The 15,929-nt window shown below is 38.6% G+C and overlaps 1 protein-coding gene across 36 annotated transcripts in view; it reads left to right on the forward strand.

Annotated features, from left to right (window-relative positions):
* The window catches only part of SH3D19 (SH3 domain containing 19), a 163,185-nt gene that overhangs the window by 136,238 nt on the left and 11,018 nt on the right, over positions 1–15,929 (forward strand). For 16 of the 36 annotated variants that reach the window (XM_070261489.1, XM_070261490.1, XM_070261495.1 and 13 more), the window contains 7 exons: positions 4,371–4,432; positions 5,526–5,790; positions 8,555–8,623; positions 8,789–8,929; positions 12,577–12,649; positions 13,652–13,782; positions 15,864–15,922. In XM_070261489.1, coding sequence (XP_070117590.1) covers positions 4,371–4,432; positions 5,526–5,790; positions 8,555–8,623; positions 8,789–8,929; positions 12,577–12,649; positions 13,652–13,782; positions 15,864–15,922 — 800 coding nt within the window. Of the gene's footprint in view, positions 1–4,370; positions 4,433–5,525; positions 5,791–8,554; positions 8,624–8,788; positions 8,930–12,558; positions 12,650–13,651; positions 13,783–15,863; positions 15,923–15,929 lie in introns of all 36 variants that reach the window. The other 20 variants (XM_070261492.1, XM_070261493.1, XM_070261518.1 and 17 more) reach the window with 2 other exon arrangements.

A 15,929-nucleotide genomic window follows, 5' to 3' on the forward strand; every position in this document is an offset into this window, starting at 1 on the left:
CTTTTTGAAATTCCCATAGGATAGATTGTCTTTAAGGTTTGTTTCAAAAGAAACCAATTCTTAAAGTCTGAATCAAATTTTCAGTTAAAATTTCATAATAGTTTTACATTGTGTATTAACTATGCTTTTTATACATGCAAACTCATCTAATCATCTAGTGAAGAGAAATTGCTTTGAAGGAGACATTAAATTGAATTAGCCAATATCAAGTTAATGAGATTTTCCTATAAGCTGAATTAAAATTTAGTGATCACTTGCATTTTCAAAGTACTTGGTAATAAATTTTTATTAAAACTGGGCCAAGAAAGCCCAAAAGAAGAAGACGATAGGGCCCCTACCATACTGTTGTTGAGTAGGAAAACCCCATATTTCCATGAGAGAACAGTTACTTGAAGAGATTCGTGGCTTCTACTCTAAAGGGTTGTAAAAGAGAGTGAGAGGATGATGAGTAGGCATGTATTACATTCATTAAGTCATATAATGGGCTTTGTAAACCACAAAGGTCTATTAAAATACTGTGTATTATTACATTTGGTATTAAGCAGTCCACAAAGCAACTCCCCCATTTTAGAAAAACAAGAAAAGGAAGGTAGAATAAACTAAAGCATCTGGAGAGGTACTATATTCATAATTGTTTGTACCTCACGTGAACAACATGAGGAAAATCCTGTCCTACACTGTTTACGAAGGGAGGGGGGTCAAAGCATTCTGTGCTAAACTGTAATAAATACATATCATAATAGACACACTGGGTCTGAAGGAAGAAGAGATGAGAAACAGACCACAAGTTAAATGATTTGGCTGAAGTCACACATACAGATTTCCAGGGCCAGAAAGTCAAATCTATGCCTGAGAAATTCCTTTTGTTTGAAAGTGACAGTTACTGAATGAATTTCAGACCAGAGCATAAAGGCTTCTGGTGTGGGTGAGGATCTCTAGAAAGAATATTTCACCAGTGTAATGACCACAAGGATAGGCATGGTCTTTGCCAACTGTGTCTTCTGATGAGGCACAGGACAAAAACCTCTACTCTTTCTCCTGCCTTGAGTGCTGGAGAACTTTCCATCTCAGGACAAGATGGCTGTAGTTGTGAAATCTCACTTTCTTCGCTTAAATGATAAAGAACATCAGGAGCCACTGGAGCCATTCAGTCAGCAGGAGCAGACGCTTCTTTTTTTTTTTTTTTTTGAGGAAGATTATCCCTGAGCTAACATCTGCTGCCAATCCTCCTCTTTTTGCTAAGGAAGACTGGCCCTGAACTAACATCTGTGCCCATCTTCCTCTATTTTATATGTGGGATGCCTACCACAGCATGGCTTGCCAAGTGGTGCCATGTCCGCACCTGGGATCCGAACCGGCAAACCCCAGGCCACTGAAGTGGAACATGTGCACTTAACTGCTGTGCCACCAGGCCGGCCCCAGGAGCAGACACTTCTGTGTGCCGTATTGTCCACTGTGGGAACCCAAGGCTGCCAAAGCCAAGCACAAAGGCTGCCAGGCAGTACAGGAGGAGAGTCAGGAGACACTGCCAAGTATGTATAAGGAATCAAGGCTATAGCACAGAAGCTGGGTATTGAATTCAGGACATAAGAAGTGGTACCAGTTCTTGGAGAAAGAACAGAAGAAACATCTGTAGAGGCTGCTCACTAATTCCTACAGACAAGAATGTGGTCCTGGAAGAAATATCTGTCTTGAAAATACAGCAAAAAACTGAGAAATTATTTTGAAATTAGAATATAAGAAACCATTCCAGAGCCAGCCCTGATGGCCTAGCAGTTAAAGTTCAGCACACACTGCTTCAGCGGCCTGGGTTCGGTTCCCGGGTGTGGAACTACACCACTTGTCTGTCAGTAGCCATGCTGTGGCAGTGGCTCACATCAAAAAACCAGAATTTACAACTATACACAACTATGTACTGGGGCTTCGGTGGGGTAGGGGGAAAGAAGAAAAAAGGAGGAAGATTGGGAACAGATGTTAGCCTGGGGTGATTCTTCCCTTGTGAAAAAAAAAAAGAAAGAAACCATTCCAAAACAGATGAACAAAGAGACGGCATCTGTAGGGACAGTACAAGCAGAAAACTCAACTTCACCAGGAACTAAAATGTGTATCCAAACATATCAAAAGCCAAAGTTCAGGGATGTCAAAGCTAGAGAAAAACTACAAAAAGCAGTTGCAGAGAGGGTCTAGTTATGTGTGGAATATCGAAGAGGAGGAAATCCCTAATCAGTGATCTTCCAAAGACTGTCGGCAGAACCTGTGCACAAACCTGGACTTGAGCAAACGCTAAGACAGTTGCTTCTGCAGGAACCAATCTCTTGTTCTCAGTTTTTGAAGTGTGTCAGATAAAGCAGGGCCTTCCAGAGCATTCCTAACATTCCTGGCCGATTTGAGTATACTGCCTTTTTGTTTTTCTGGTTTAAAATCTGCTCATTGTAGAAAGTTGGGAAATTAAAAAGATATGTAAGATTCCCCATAAAAATAACACTACTTAGAGAACACTACTTATTTAATTATTAAGGTATCTAACAACTATAGTTTTGAGAAAAGCGATAAAAGTTCCTGTCTATCTGCTAGAATGTTTTTCCATGTGTTTGTTTGTTTTAATTTTAGAGATGGCCAAAGAAATAAATGAGTTTTTCAAGTATCGTAGCGGTATTTGTCAAGGGGAAATATAGGCAACAGCATTATTTGTAAGGCATAGATTATAGTCTAGAATATTGCAGGGTTTATGAGCTGGTGACTTGCTACATTAACTGAACTCATTAGTGAAACCAAGTTTTAAGGGCAAGATTAAATTCTTTTTAAAAATAGGATTTTAAAACATTGAAACATTTTAAATGATTGCAATTATAGGCAATTAATCATTTGGTATTTAAGGAAAAGTTGTAAATATTCAGTTTGAATTAAAAGCCATGGAAGTGAGTTTTGACTCATTGATAAGATGAGAAGGAGGGAAGCAGTCTGAAGTAGCCCAGAGATTCCCAAGCTACAGTTAAACCTCCTTTATAAAAAAAAAAAAACGGCAGTGTAATTGTAAAGGGCTGGCATTTTTCCCGTCATGACGTCTTGAAGAAATGTTATTTTCTGGATGTCACTGTTGGGGGCTTAGAAAGCAGAATGGTGAGAAAAAGGAGACTCAGGATTAGCAGAATTTAGTGAGAGTTTTCCCTACAAAAGCAGAAGTTTTGGCTTTGGGATCCTTTAACTTTTCATTCAACAGAAGATCTGAAAATATTTTCCGTGTATTATACTCACTTCCCAAACCTTGGGCTATAACGTGTTCAGAAGATCTATTTAAAAGGCACAGTTTGAATCCCTTCCCCTGGAGAAATCTTCCTACTGGTCTCCACACTTCCAACTTCTCTCATCTGCTATTAGGCTAAAACATTCTAACTCTACCAATCTTTTTTTGTGGCACCTGAGCTAGCATCTGATGCCAACCTTTTTTTTTTAACTTTTGCTGCTTCTCCCCAAAGCCCCTCAGTACGTAGTTGTATGTTCTAATGTAGGTCCTTCTGGTTGTGCTATATGGGATGCCGCCTCAGCATGGCCTGATGAGTGGTAATAGGTCTGCGCCCAGGATCCGAACTGGCAAAACCGTCGGCCGCCGAAGTGAAGCATGCAAACTTAACCACTTGGCCACAGGCTGGCCCCCTAACTCTACCAATCTTTTGTTTTTCACTTTATCCTTCTTTACTCTTTCCTACAAAACTCTTAGCTCGTCTAACCCCTTTGCTGTAGTGGTACAAGCTCTCTGCTTTCTTGGGCTCTTTGTAATCCTCTTCACATGCCTTCTTTTCAGGCCATCCTTAAGCTGCTTATATGTTCCCACCCCCTTCTGGTTCAAAACCCACTGCACAATGTATAAACCATTCAGTGATGAGAGATCTGCCTGTTTGAAGCAAAACAAACTAATCACCTCCTCACTTACTATGTGTTTAAAGTTAGGAGCAGCATACATCTTATGTGTTGTCATAGGAAAAATAAAGGCCATATATTTTTTTAATGCCCTACAGTGGCTGCTTAAATTGCTACTGTGTAAGCTATCATGATTTAGACATCGTCCTTAATACCTCACGAACTGCTGGGTGCATAACCATACAGTGGAATTGGATAGGCTGTTGTTGGTCCACAACAGCAGAGCCCCTGGTCTCCTCCTCTCTGTTTTCACTTGTTTTAGGACACGGGCAATTTAGGTAGGAGCAAGTAATGAGTTAACATGGCTTAAGACTAAAAGCTCTTTTAAGCTACTTTCTGTGACTCAGCTGATTTCCACCTATAGATCCAGCCAAAAAGTTGTCCATAATTCCTCTTGACAAGCTCTTGTTTCAGATTCACCTTCACTAAAAAGCATCCTCTGATACTTGCAGGAATCCGACCACACTGGTCAAACAGGAGGCTCTGTGCGGGGACCCCCCAGGCTGCCACCAAGGTGAGTCAGTGGGAAAGCTTAAAAACTACTCACTCAGAGACTGGACTCTCTTTTCTGTCACCAAAACTGAGTGTTGTTGGCCTTAGATCTTCTTTTAGAGATACATTAAACTCATGAATTCACCCAGGCCACTAGCCTACAGCCTGCTTCTGACAGAAAGTTGTAAGAATCTCTGCTCCTTTGTTCTTTTAACGCAATCCAGAAACTCCCAGAGCACAAATATGAATCTCTATTATTTTTCCTCAGACAAATGAATGAGACTCCTTTCTAAACCTAAAACAATTCCTCTTCAGGAATGAATACACATACACACACATGCGTGCGCACACACACACACTCACACTCACACTCTTTCCGTCTCTCTCTCTCTCCCTCCCCTCATTATGAGAAACCAGGCTGGTTTTTGGCATTTCCAAAAGGAGACACAGGTTTTTGAGCGCAGAGGTTATCTGCCCTCCTGAATTCCAGGGCCATTGGAACAGAAAGCTGTGATGCTATCAGAAGATGTTACTAGGTTGGAAATTATTTTTATCATAGGAATTAAGGAACGGCTTTCAGATTAATAGTTGTTCTATCCCATTTTCAGAACTTGCTTTCTTTATATTAATGTAAATTAGAGTTTTAATAATAATTCCTCTAACACAAGTATTAGGGGAGTTTGATGTTCCTTTTCTAATCGTGTATAAGCCCCCATCACATATACCTGCTGTCTTATTATAATTTTTTCTTCTCAGACTTTGGAAGAAAGTGCTTAGTGTTCTGAAACAGTTATGGTGTGTTTAAGAGCAAATGGGGCCTTAGAGAGCTCATGATAGTAAATGCTTGTTTGTCTTGAACTAATGAATCTCTAGTGCAAGATAAGAGGGAGCTGGAACATCATGGCATTTCCTCTAATAATATAATGTTTAATGCAGCAGTCATTTGTTGAAAAAGAGCATACCCTGCATGTTTCAATAAATTGTGTTACACTAGCAGAAAGCTCTGTGTGTGTGTGTGTGAGAGAGAGAGAGAGAGAAAGTGAGAGAGTGAGAAAGGACAAAACAGAACCTAATATTGACAAACACTGACTCACAGCTACCGCACTGGCTTTCAGACCTGCAAATGGAAAAGCTATACCAGCTCGACAGCCTCCTCCCAAAGGGGCCCCTGAGAGACCACCTCCCCCCAAACTTTCTGCAACCAGAACATCAAGTAAAAAACTACCTTTTAATCGGTCTTCTTCTGACATGGATCTTCAGAAAAAACAAAGTAACTTGGCATCTGGACTCTCAAAAGCCAAGAGTCAAGTCTTTAAAAATCAAGAGCCGGTGCTGCCCCCTCGCCCCAAACCAGGACACCCTCTCTACAGGAAATACATGGTAAATTTAGCTTTTAAAAATGTTTGTGGTCAAGAGGTTTCTTCTAAAGTATATATAAGATCCATTAGTCCCTAGAAAAAGATCATGAGACAAATGTGGAACTACCCCTTGATGCTAAGAGAGCTTTAGATAAGTAGGCCATAATAAAACCTAGGTCTTTAATAAACACCATATGATTTCACTCATATGTGGAATATGAAAAAACACATGGGCAAAGGGAACAGTTCAGTGGTTACCAGGGGATGGGGGGTGGGGTGTGGGCACAGGGGCCGAAGGGGAGCACCTATGTGGTAACAGACAAGAAATAACGTATAACTGAAATCTCACATTGATGTAAACTATTATGAACTAAAAAAAAATTTATCTTCAAACTCTTAAAAAAAACCCAAAAACACCTAGGTCTTTAAAGCAGGGTTTTATTATTAGGAGAAATATAGGAAAAGGAAGCAGGGCAGACAGAATTGTGACTTGCTGTCTGGCTTGACCAAACAGAAACACTGAAAAACCTCACCCAGTAGATTTACTGATGGGAGTAACTGTGACAGATATTATAGTTTATATCTTAATATAGTTTATATTTTATAGCTACCTTGCCCACAGAGTAAAATTTAAAATGAAGTAGAAAGAAAGTTCTTGTTAAGATGGATGGTTTGGCCCTCATTTTTCCCTCTTCTTGGTCCATTTAATAGTTACCAGTTAGAAGTTTTCATCAATAATTATTAATTTTGTTCTCTTTGAATGTTTTTCTCATCATATGACCTTAAACCTTTGTCTCCATTTCCCACATTTGAAAGCAGAGTGGATGTGCTCTCTCTACTTTGGTCAGGTTAACCTGATGAAATCTAGAACAAATAAAAATGATAAGGATAGCAGGACCGTGTGCAGTTTTTAAACAGTTGTATAGCAGTAGCTCTTAATGAGAACAGTAATTGATAATTTTATATTGTTCTACAATTCCGTCATTGAGCCAGAAATTTTCTCTTAAGCCATTTCAGATTTTTTAAATTCTCCTAAAAGAAGGGTATAGACAGATAAGAAGGAGGTAGTATGTTCATGTATATTCACATTTATTTAAACTGATGAAATTTTAATTGCTAAAACCCAATTCTTTGGGCTATGTTACTTAAAAATAATAAATAAATAAAAACAGTGGCTGATGTGTTGAGTAGTTATTATGATCCAGGCATTGTTCAAAGCACTTTATATATATTAAATAACTCATTTATTCCTCATACAAACCCTGTGAAGTAGATATTATTTCTGTCTCTATTATACAAATGAGGAGGATACAACACAGAGATTAAGTTATGGTCCAGGGTCACAAATCCAGTTAATGATAGAGTCAAGATTTGAACGCAGATCAACCGGCTCTGAGCCCATGCTCTTAACCATTAAGCCAAACTATGAAAATAGTGTTACTAGTTGTAAATTCTCTGCTTGATTTGGCTGTTCCATGTTAAGAGCCTCATTTAGGGGGAACCAGATTTTGCCTGTGGTTCTTAGCATAGCTGTATAATGTCAATAAAGCATTTGAATAACTGAAAGAAATTAATAATCTCAAAATGATGGTATGTTAGAGTGCTATGTTATGAAATAAATCCTTAAAGCCCTCATTTTTTCCATGGCTACCCTACCATCAAATTGCTAACCAGGAATCTGGGTACATTGGGAGCCCTGGGACTCTGACCGAGATGCTGGGAAGCAGCAGCACCCTGCCCAGCCTCACAGGGCCACACCCTTGCACTCTGCCTCGTTGATCCTGAGTGATCAGAGGGCCTAGGCTGCCTCCCTTTCCTTGTTGGAAGTGAGCTTGTGTGATCATGTTTCCTGGATATGCCTTTTTCATTGTGTAGGCCCTTTTGACCTGCACTCATCAGAATTTCCCAGGGCAGAGAACAGAGTCTCCTGGCCAGGGTGGGGGATGGATAAAAGCCATTCTAAGATCAGACAGAGCTGAGTGGATCAGGAAGGGACTGGGGTCAGGCAGTGAAATGGGCTTGAGTAGACACTTGGTATCAGAGAGACTCCAGGAGAAGATGAGATTCAAGGCAAACGGAAGCAGTCAGTCAAGCACTACGGGGGAGGCACCAGTCCCCTATCAGCCGTTTTTTTTTTTTTTAAAGATTGGCGCCTGAGCTAACAACTGTTGCCGATCTTTTTTTCCCCTACTGCTGCTTCTCCCCAAAGACCCCCGGTACATAGTTGTACACTCTAGTTGTGAGTGCCTCTGGTTGTGCTATGTGGGACACTGCCTCAGCATGGCCTGATGAGCAGTGCCATGTCTGTGCCCAGGATCCAAATTGGAGAAACCCTGTGCTGCCAAAGTGGAGTGCACGAACTTAACCACTTGGCCACGGGGCCGGCCCCCCGATCAGGGTTTAGAAGGCAGCCATTGAGAACCCTGAATTAAAGACGTGCATAACAGGCTGTGAGGTCAGGTGCTGAGTATTTATCTTTCAAACGCTCAAGGGACTTGTTGGACCTTGTCCTCTAGAATAGAACTCCCTGGTTGTGCTTGTTAAAGGGAACTTGAGGCCACATTCAGCTGCTGTGGACCTATGGGCTCAACTCCATATCCCCAAGGACTTTAGGATCCATGAATGATGGCAGGCCCCACTAGATCTAGAGCTGGAGGAAGCCAAGCCAAGAGTTTCACTGCTGGAGAAGTTGCACTGTAGGCACACATGCCAAATCCCCAAATGACCAGCAGTTTATGAGGAGCTAATTTGATTGTGAATAATCCTTTTACTGGTTCACATTTAAGCTGTCTGTGCCTCATGGAATTGCCAATGAAGACATCGTCTCACAAAACCCCGGAGAGCTCTCCTGTAAGGTAAAGTAGAGATCTTTCTTCACTGACTCATGTAAAAAGTGGCTGGCCTCTGTTACCACTTTACACATTATTAAATGCTGTAGGCTCCAAAGATTAAAATGTGGAAAAAGTAATAATGTTTTATTAAATAATAATTGCTTCAGAGAGTGGTATTGTACCTTACAGTGTGGGGACGTACTTGTGCTGCTGAAGCAGGCGGAAAATAATTACTTGGAATGCCAAAAGGGAGAAGATACTGGCAGAGTTCACCTGTCCCAGATAAAGATTATCACCCCACTTGATGAACATCTTAGAAGCAGACCAAACGTAAGGAATTAATATTGTACAGCCCTGATATCACACACGGCAGCACATTTCATAGAACTATTAATTATATCTCATCTTCAGGTTTTTATTAGCACGTTTATTTTAACCAGAGTTAAAGTTACAGTAGCATTTTACTCCATTTTAAGAATAAATTACTTTTAAGAGACTTGCCACTGTGATACACAGAGCAACTACCATGAGTTTTGCCTTCTTCGTATCTTGCTGACTTACAGCAACCAGAGCACTCAGTCATTAATTTTCAACTGAGTACTGTTATTTTTGAAATAATGTAAACATGTTTACCAAAGTGCCAGAGGTTAGTTTCCTAGCAGAATGGATAATTATTTTATTTTTAAAGAGGGCCCTATAAATGCTAAGTCTGACATAAAAAAGCACTTCCCTTTAAGATTTAAGCTTAGTGTAAACCTCATTTCTCTGATCATAGCTCATGAAATAATGAAATGAAATGTAATCCAGCAACCTGAAGTCACCATTTAGGCCTAACAGATTTGTGGAGGCTGGGAGAATACAGTGATTATTGATGGTCATTTGTTTAACAAGAAAAATGCCACTGAACAATTGATAGAAATATATTTTTAAAAGAGCTTCTTAAATTATCCAGTTAAATTTTCACTATCTGTTAGTTAATGTAGCAAACATGAAATATAATATCCACTAAACATTTAACCCAAATAAAGTATTTGGTTTGCCATTCATCCTAGTTCTCATAATCTTGTCCAATTCTTTCTTCTTAGAAGATTTTTTATCTTTTGAAGTTTGCTGAGAAACTAAACGTTTGTATTTTGAAGAGCAGAGAAGATATGTGTTAAGCTAGTTGCAGCTGGGATACTGAAATTCTGCCTTTAGTCCACACAGGGCAAGTTCTTCCAGGGCTCATTTTCCCTTTGCTTTGATACAACATTATCCATCTGTCACAGCTGTCCTTCCTCTCTCAGAACACACTAATGGCTAACAGTGGGAGTTATACTGCCAAAAAGCTTTCCTTGATGAAAAATAGAAGCTAAAAAATGAGAAGTTATTCTTTTATAACAGTCCAAAGTTTTTTCCGATTTAAATGTTACCTTACTCATCTTGTACCATAGGCTTGCAGAGAGTTAACCTCTGATGGCCAACTCCTGGTGATACTAAAATGAAGCCTTCTTTAGGTAACTTCTGGGTTCAGGGCTAGCATAACATTTTTTAGAAAAATAAAACTTGCCTATTTGAATATCTAGTTTTAAGGTAAAGATTGGTAAAAATGTGTTATACTTTCCCCTATCTTAGTAAACAGAAAATATTGAACGTTGTAGGTTGAAGTTGAATTTGTCAGTCATGGGAGAAGTGGGAGGTTCTTACCTAGCACATGGTGGGGAGCACAGATTTGCATTTAGGGAGCTCTGCCAGTTCACCTTCTACCACCTTAGGCAGTTATTTTTAACCTCTCTAAACTTCGTTTTTTGAATGTGTAAAATAGGTATGATAATTCCTCACTGAATTGTTTTTAGAATTGATTTATTGTGTGATTCAGTTTATATGAAAGTCCAGAGTAAGTAAATCCAGAAAGTAGATTAGTGATTGCCTAGGTCTGGGGTAGGGTGAATGGGGAGTGACTGCTAATGGGTAGGGGGTTTCTTTTTGGAGTGATAAAAATATTCTAAACTTAGATTGTGGTGATGGTTGCACAATTCTGTGACTATACTAAAACTGTGTACACTTTAAATGGCTAAATGTTATGGTGTGTGAATTATATCTCAAAGATATTTAAAAAATTAAATCAGCTAATTAAAGCATATAAGGTGTTTAACACAGTGAGTAGCACATAGTGAGTGAACAGTGGATGTTAGCTCTTCTTATTGCTCGTTTGTATTAGCAATTATAGTCATGTTAGAAAGAGCTTTGAAATATACAATATTTACCTGCCAGACACCCACCCTAATGATGTGGTCTAAGTTGTACTGACCCCTCGTGGCCAACCCTGTTTAGCCTGTTCCTCTTGCTCTTCGTCTCCCAGGCCAGGCTGATAAGCAGCATTGCCAGGATAGCCATGTGTTGAAGGCAGAGAAGGGAGACTAATTGGGAGACACAAGTTGCTGTCCCACCTCTTCGACCCTCTCAGACTTGGTTATGTTTATATCATTGGTCCATTTGGAGATTCATGTTTGTGTTTGGTGTAGGATAGGCCTCTGACTACATTTTTTCCAAATGGATAGCCATCTACCCTAACAGTGTTTATTGAATAGTCATTCCTTTTTCCACAGGTGTAAATCAGAAAAAAGTGAAAACCACACACACATATATAATAAATGATGTAAATACTAATTTTTAAAAGCCCCTCTAGACTTAAAATATCTCACAATTCCTTTCCACAATCCTTGAAATTCCCTTTATGCTCATTTATTTAGGGAAAAGCTCTGAACAGCCTCTAAGAAAATGCCAGTGTTACTTTGGTAAGCTAATATAGTAAGGTGCCATTAGCCATTACTGTCTTGATGTAAATTAGTACTTCAGTTTACCTAACTTGAGAGAATGCAGCATGCCTCCACAGGTGCCTATTGGTTGAAAGCACAGATGAAATTCAGAAAAGATCTGAGTTAAGGTGCTGCTGGGTTGGAAATGGAGAAAGCGGACCATTACCCACGGCGCAGTCTGATCAGCTGAGGGCATCGTGGCTAGGGGAGGGATAAAGGAATAAAAGTGTAGGGATAGCCCTAAGGGGACAAGAGTCATTGAAGGAGGTGAAGAGACAAGAAAGGGCACAAAAATCTGCCTTCATTTATTTCACAGGCTTGCCAATGTTGAAGAGTTTTAAGTTATAACTCCAGATAATATCCTTCAGTCAGATTTGATAATGGTGATGATGTGAATAAGCCTGTCTATTCACATAAAGAAACGAAGAATAACAACTGTTTGTCAGTGAGAAAAGATCGCTTTTCAGCTTTATCCTCTCCTTTAGCCAATCAAGGCAGTTGGCTAAATGGGTAGAGAATATTCAATTCTCTTTGCTAGTTTACTTAGAATTACTGTTGAATAAACCATTCAGATTAAATAGAAAATCCAAGCCAGGCATTGAAGGTAGCATCAGTTTTCAAATTAGAGAAAGCATTCAGTTAAGTGGTAATAAATGAAATGGATTTTACTTTTTGCGAATTATCCTTTTGTGGAAGTCATTAGCTCTTTTCATTATGAAAGGCAAGAGCATAAACTGCAGAACTTTCTTCTTTTCCTGTCTTAATGAAGACAGAACTTTTAAGCCTTTGTTCTTAAGGTTTAGTCCTGGTCACAATTTAAGGAAAAAGGGACCCAGGAAGGGTAAAGAGGTCAAAAACCACTAATTCAGGGTAAAATAGGTACTGGTTAAAAAAAAAAAAAGTTAAGTAATTCCTTTTTGTTTGACTCTCTTGGTTTAAAAAGAAATGTTAGAAGACATTATAATTGAGAGTTATTTCTGTCCTCCCTTGGCAAGGACACATGCCTTTTCAACTTGATAATGATTCCCTTGTTTGGCTCAACTGTGTGGTTTGCATCTTGTACTCATAATGTAATTGTGTCAAGAAGACTCTAATGAGGAAAAAAAAAATGGTCTCAGGGTGAGTAACAAATCCAGCATCCATCCTGCACTTCATTCACAGCCCTGTTTTCCCCCTAAGGATCCAAGCTACGCTCAGAAGCCTGTTGACGGTAGTGCTCCTCATGCTGTTGTTCTTCATGACTTTCCAGCAGGTAAGGACATAAATAATAAAGTGGTAGAGGCTTAGGATCCAGAAACAGATGTCCTCCTTGGGTTAACCTCTCAAGGATATCCTTTTTCATTTTCTTCGTTTTCTTCATTTCTTCATTTCTGTGGCCTGGAGAGGTCATCTTATCCATCACCCTGCCTTCAAGAGGAAGGGTCAATTGTACCCACCCATTCCAGAAAGCATAGCTGCATACCCTTGCCTTTGAAGCTCCCCATGAGAGAAAGAGTTAGTTTCCCTTACAGAAGAACAAATAGCAAATTACCTACCCGTTGCCAGCTTTTTAACTCTTTCAAAACGGTGGGTACCAATTAACAATTATAATACAATTAATTCTAATTTAATAAGTGAAGTTCTTTTCTCCTAAGAGTTGTAAAGCCTGCACACATACCTCAGCTATTACTTATGAGATGAAAATATAAATTTTTCTAGTCCCTTTTTACATACCTTTTATGTTCAAGGCTACACAGAAAATAACCTCCTGGTTTATTTATAACCTCTTTTTATCCACTTGGTGGACAGATTTTTATTTTGGTATGAGTCAATTTACTTGCTAAAGAGCTGTAGTACTCCCTTAGTTAATATTTTGAGATTGAAATGATTTTTAAGCATGACTGAGAATAATAAGAATATTATACCATGTCTATAAAACTCTTTTATTGTTCAATATGTATTCAGCAAAGGGTTTGTATTGGCACAGTAGGAGTCATTGCCCAGCATGATGTTGTCGGGTTTTTTTTTAACCATTTTCTATCAGTCAGTGCATGGTAAATATATCTAATTTTGTCTTGAAAGAAGAAGCTCATAACAACAATATCCAAAAAAAAGAATATATTTTTTTAACTCAATTTGATTAGTATAATTTGTTCCCAGAATCAGTAGAACATCCTGCCTCAGTGGAGAGAACTAAATGCTACTTTATGCTCTGCTTTAATCAAATCTGCAACCAGGATAATTCATCATTCATAATTATAATTTTATGTTACAGAGCAAGTTGATGATTTGAACCTCACTTCTGGAGAAATTGTTTATCTTCTGGAAAAAATAGATACAGATTGGTACAGAGGGAAATGTAGAAACCAGACTGGCATATTTCCTGCAAACTATGTCAAAGTAATTGTAAGTGGGTTGTGCTTGTTAAAATTGGTCATATGTTCAGTGGGTTCTATGTAGCTTGCAGTTTGGAAAAAATAACCAGAATCCTGGATTCTTGGGTTCTAGTTCTCTCTCTTCCATGGATTCATTTGGTGTTTGGAGAATTCAAAAAATAAAAGTTTGTTCAACTAGATAATGGTTAATTATTCTATTACAGAGTATTAGAACTTACTGCCTATAAGCTATCTGAAATCGTAAAGTGAAAAACTACTACATGTTAACTGGTGAATCAACTATCCTTGGATCCTTGATGAGCACTTAAGGATATATGTTAATTCTTTGAAACATTTAGTAAACAAGAATTAAATGGTACAGTATTGTCCTGAAGGAATGTTCTCTGAGGTTATGGTACCACTTCTCATTTTCTTTGGAGTGCATTTAATTTTTGGGTTTTTTCATCCTTTCCATTCCTATTTATTTCCTTTTTTTTTTTTCCGAGGAAGATGAGCCCTGAGCTAACATCTGCCAATCCTCCTCTTTTTGCTAAGGAAGACTGGCCCTGAGCTAACATCCGTGCCCATCTTCCTCCACTTATATGTGGGACGCCTACAATAGCATGGCTTCCCATGCAGTGCCATGTCTGCACCCGGGATCTGAACTGGTGAACCCCGGGCCGCCAAAGCGGAACGTGTGCACTTAACCACTGTGCCAGTGGGCCGGCCTCTATTTCCATTTTTAAAAAAATAGATTTGGGAATACTAAAGTACCTTCATTGGAGGTAGTGTTCCATTAATGGTTTTTCACATAATAATTTCAAATCTGATTGGGAAATATTATATTAAAGCATCAGAATTTTGTATACCTTCACAACCTAACTTGTGAAAGTAGACCCAAATGGTAGGGTTCTAACTGCTAAGCCCAGGTGGTTGTGAAACATGCAGATAAAATCAGACTGCCACTTGAACACTTCTATCAATAGGAAGAGTACGATTCGGTCCCTGATATAATTTATTGATACTGGAAACTATCAACTAAAGCTAGCTTAAATAGTTGAGCATTAACAGCTTATCTGGGAGGAAAAAAGCAAATGATTTTCCATTACATCAAAAACTTAGAAAACAGATATAACAGAAAGCCTGTATTTTTCAAATATAAATGAGTTTGAGTCTCTTGAATTACAAAATGTGGGTCTTAAAAATTGACCAGTATATGTATGCCCTGATTCTTTGGAGAAATCCGACCAGATTCTCTAAATTAATATTAAGAGTAATGTTTGTTTTAGCACTCTTCCTCATTTTTCTTCTGCCCAGTGTTGCAGTACTTTAAAAAGCACAATTACCACACTGAAATCAATCACGCTGAATCTGCCACATTATTGGTATAAGTGTTATTTCTAAGCCTACAAGTTTAAAAAATTGTTTTAAAACTTTGAACTTTTAGAATTCATCAAGAAGAGGACTGATTTATTTAATATAAACCTCAAAGCTTTAAGTAGTTTCTAGACTTAGTGCATTATGGTCAAATATTTTATTACAACCCGGCTCCACTAAGCCTTGTAAATGAGGTATCATATAAAGTGCTTGCCGCTTAGTAGATGCTCACTGAGTACTAATTCTTTTCTTCCTTCCCTATTCTCGCTGAAGGGAAAAAGATGTTCCAGAGTTATGAAAATGGAGAGAATCCAAAAATTTGAATAAAATGTTTTGTTTTGGGCTCAGGAAAGTATTGCAGAATCCTACCAACACCATGAGTAGGTGTGGTGGTGCGTGAATGCCTGATGTCTAGTTTCTATCTTCAGTCCTCCTCATCCAACTTGGAGGATATAGGACAGAGAAAACTCAGTCAGGGGTAGAATGATATTAATGTGCTTATTCCAGCAAATAAGAGAAGGATTGATGGGCTATTCAAGGAAAGCTACATTACAAGTTACGTGTTTTTTTCAAAACCCAAATTCTGAATTTCTCACCTTTTAGCATGAGTTTAACACCTAGCTAAACTGGATAATTTCAATCATGCATTTTCTAATTACTTAGCCTAAGTAAGATAAATTTATCTTACTAAAATCTGAAAAAGTAGAATTGTTGTTTTGATTTTGTCTTTACTAGATTGATGTTCCAGAAGGAGTAAATGGGAAAAGAGAATCGGTTTCATCTCATTATGTTAAGTAAGTT

The sequence above is a fragment of the Equus caballus genome, chromosome 2 (genome assembly GCF_041296265.1).
Source record: "Equus caballus isolate H_3958 breed thoroughbred chromosome 2, TB-T2T, whole genome shotgun sequence".
Lineage (NCBI taxonomy): Eukaryota > Metazoa > Chordata > Mammalia > Perissodactyla > Equidae > Equus > Equus caballus.